Raw genomic sequence first — 3,449 nt, 5'->3', positions numbered from 1 at the left:
CTGCATCTGCGTCTCCAACATCATCAGGAGTTTGTCGTTTGTGCCGGGCAATGACACTGAGATGTGCAAACATGACGGGCTGCTGCTGATCCTGGGGAAACTGCTGCTCTTACACCACGAGCACCCAGAGCGCAAGCAGGCAGCCCTGAGCTTTGAGAGAGAGGAGCTGGAGCAGGACCAGGGGCTGAGCTGCAGCCAGGAGGAGTGGTGGCAGGACTGCCTGCAGGCACTGCGTGAGAACACACTGGTGATGCTGGCCAACATTTCTGGCCAGCTGGACCTGTCCCCTTTCTCAGAAAGCCTCCGCTTGCCCATCCTGGACGGACTCCTCCACTGGGCAGTATGTCCATCAGCAGAGGCCCAGGACCCTTTTCCAGCGCTGGAGTCGAATGCCGTCCTCTCCCCTCAGAGCCTGGTTTTGGAAACGCTCGGCAAACTCAGCACCCGGGACGCCACCGTGGATTTGATTCTCGCGGCTCCCCCATCAGCCGCTTGGAGACACTGTACAGCAGCCTGCTGCGTTTCCTCCGCGACAGAGAGAGCGCGGTGTGCCGAGAGATGACTGTGGTCCTGCTGGCCGGCTTGGCACAGGGGCACAGCCTGGCAGCGAGAGCGATTGCCTTGCAGGAGAGGAGCGTTGGCGACTTGCTGGGCTTCTTGGAGGACAGCCTGGCCGCCGTGCGGTGCCAGCAGAGCCAGGCTGGCCTGGTGCACGAGCAGAACGCGCCCTGCGAGCCGGCGAGCGTAGACATGATGCACCGAGCTGCTCGGGCGCTGCTCGCCCTGGCTGAGGTGGACGAGAGCCACTCGCAGTTCACGCTGCACGAGTCGCGGCTGTTGGACATCTCCGTGTCGCCCGCGGTGGATTCCTTGGTCTCCCAAGTGATCTGTGAGGTGCTGTTCTTAATTGCCCGGCCCTGACAGCTGCGGGGTGCAGCTCACCCTGTGTGAGTGTGCGTGAGCGGAGAACTGAGAAGCCGACGGTTGCCCTTCATTTATGCACGACCGCCTCGGGAATCCACTGCCTGCCCTGCGCTGTCCTGCTTCTCCCTTGGAGGATGATGTCCCCATTCCCTTTCCCCTTCTCCTGTTCCTCAAATTTGTCCCAAAGCCCTAATTAAAAGAGACAAAGTTCTCTCTACACGGAGGACTCTTAAATTTTGTTTTAGCCAAAGTTGCCGTCTTCTACTGTGTGTGTGGGGAGAACAACTTGTCCCTCTTTCCCCACCCCTTTCTCTCATGACGAGTTACGATGCCCTGCAGAGCGAGATGCAGGTATTTCATCTCTTGCCAGGCGGCCCTCCCTGGGGGCTGCTGTACAGGGCTCTGCCTTTTAAGTCATTGCTGCCTCAGCAGCCAACCAACTTGCAGTGTCTTTTTCCTGCTTTTGTTTCCTTTCTGATCAAGGTGTGAGAAAGTCCTAGGACTTCCACCTGAAGTTGCAGATGCAGACGCACCACTGTGATTTTCAGCGATGACTTCTGCACTGGGAACCCAGAGCGACTGGGGAGGGAACAAAGGGGACACTGAGGGCAACACTGGGACCCCAGAGCCACTTGGCCAGGGACCGAGGGAACATGGGGGCACAGAACCACCAGGGAGGGGACAACAGGGGGACACGGGGTGCGCCAAAACCACCAAGGGACATCAGGAGAACACGTGAGGAATGTGGGGCCCCATTAGAGTGGGATAATGGGGGCATCCCATTGCGGTTAGGGGCTCCTAGAGGTCCTGATTTTGGGGGGAGGTGGTGGTCTTGGTGTTGGGAGGGTTAGGAGGGGCTGGGGACTCCAGGGGCTCCTATGTGAGTTGTTGGAGGGGGTCTTAATGGGCTTGGGAGGACAGGGGAGTCCCATTGTGGCTGGGGGTCCTGTGGGGTTGTGGAGCTCTCTGGGCTCCTGTTTTAATGGGGAGAGTCCTAACAAGAGTTGGGAGGGTGTGTGCATTCCCATGGGTCCTGTCTTTTTTCCAGGGGCCTTGTTGGATTTGTGAGGATAAGGGGAGTCCCACTGAGGCTGGAGTTTTCCCATTGGCATTGGGGAATTTTGGAGGGGTTGAAGGGGTCTCATGGAGGTTGAGGGGTCCTGGGGGGATGTGAGGGGACTCCATAGGGGTTGAGGTCCCAGGGTTTGCAGTCAGCCCCCAGAGACCTGCAGCATAGAGCTCCAGGTCCACCCCTTCCATCTTGCCCCCCTGGCAGCCCCTCGAGACACCTCAGTGTCCCCTCAGTGACTCCAGGAGACCCTGGTCTGCGGCAAAAGCCACAACAACCAACGATGCTTCCATGCTGTTTGCATTACATGCCACAGAACGGCCAAAAACTCCGTCAGCCAAGTACTGGCAGAAAATGAGAGTACACATTTTTAGCATTTCATCATGAATTCAAAGTATAGTCTCAGTTTACTACTAAAATTGGAAGGGAAAAAAAATCTCTGTACATACATACATTAGCCTCCAAGTTGCCAGGCATCAGTTTTCGATGGAGAAAATCCACATTTGACATCTGCTTCTATAGCAGAGTCCATCCGACCTTTAAAATTATTTTGTTGAGGTTAAAGACATTCCACTGCTTTGTCTTTATGAAGCATTTCATGATGTGCATCGAATTTGGCAGCCAGCAGAAGAGAAGGCTCCGGGGAGACCTCCTGAGGGCAGCCTTCAGTATCCCAAGGGGGGCTACAAAAAGCAAGGGACAGAGTCTTTAGATGGGACATAAGGAAGAAGTCTGTTACAATAAGTGTGGCACTGGAACAGGGACACTGAGGGACCCTGGGGCTCTCTAGAGCCCTGAGCACTGGGCGTCAGGGCCTGGGGATGGAGGGGATGGAGGGCACCATCCCCCTACCCCTTTGCAGGGGGACCACTGCCACCCCCAGACCTTCCCTCGTGCTCTGAGGGGCTGTGCAGTGGAGGAGGGTCTCGAGCTGTCCTACGGATGGCCCAGGGTCACTGTGGAGATGGGACAAGGGCTGTGGCTGCTGCCCCCAGGGGACCCACATCCCGCCCTGGGCTGCTGACAGCCCTCCTCCTGCCCAAAGTCCTGGGGCACAGACCCTGCAGGGACGAGGCTTCTCCATGGTCAGAGACACCTTCTGACATCCTCTGCTGACCAACGGAGTCCTCTGAAGAAGAACAAAGACCCTGATGGTCACTGACATCCTCCAGTGATCAATAAAGACCTCAGCAAAGCCACGCTCTGTGTGTCTGTGTCCTTGTCCCCAAGCTCAGCAGGAACCGCTGACGTCTGTCCCTGCCTGGCAGAGGCCGCCCCTAAGTGCTGGGAGGGGTCCCCAGCTCCATGCCCTGCACCCCACGTCCTGCACCCATGGATCTCTCCATCTCCTTGGTGCTGCCTCCTCCAAAATCCTGAAGGACGGAGCTCCCCATGCTGCCAAGCAGCTCCAGTACCCTCCCTCTGCTCTCTCCCAATTCCTCCTTCCAGTTCCTGC

General features: G+C 57.3%; 1 protein-coding gene across 1 annotated transcript; it reads left to right on the top strand.

The window, feature by feature from the left end:
* Window positions 1–47: 47 nt before the first annotated feature.
* On the top strand, window positions 48–1,372 carry LOC109364227 (AT-rich interactive domain-containing protein 1A-like). Its single transcript, XM_019610862.2, is given in 2 exon segments — window positions 48–482; window positions 485–1,372. Coding segments are annotated over 2 exon segments (858 nt in total). The 5' UTR covers window positions 48–61; the 3' UTR covers window positions 922–1,372.
* Window positions 1,373–3,449: the final 2,077 nt, after the last annotated feature.

The sequence above is a fragment of the Meleagris gallopavo genome (assembly GCF_000146605.3).
Source record: "Meleagris gallopavo isolate NT-WF06-2002-E0010 breed Aviagen turkey brand Nicholas breeding stock chromosome 26 unlocalized genomic scaffold, Turkey_5.1 Chr26_random_7180001956993, whole genome shotgun sequence".
In the NCBI taxonomy this organism is placed as follows: Eukaryota; Metazoa; Chordata; class Aves; order Galliformes; family Phasianidae; genus Meleagris; species Meleagris gallopavo.
Note: the sequence above shows the minus strand (reverse complement) of the source record. Positions and strands in the feature narration are given on the sequence as shown.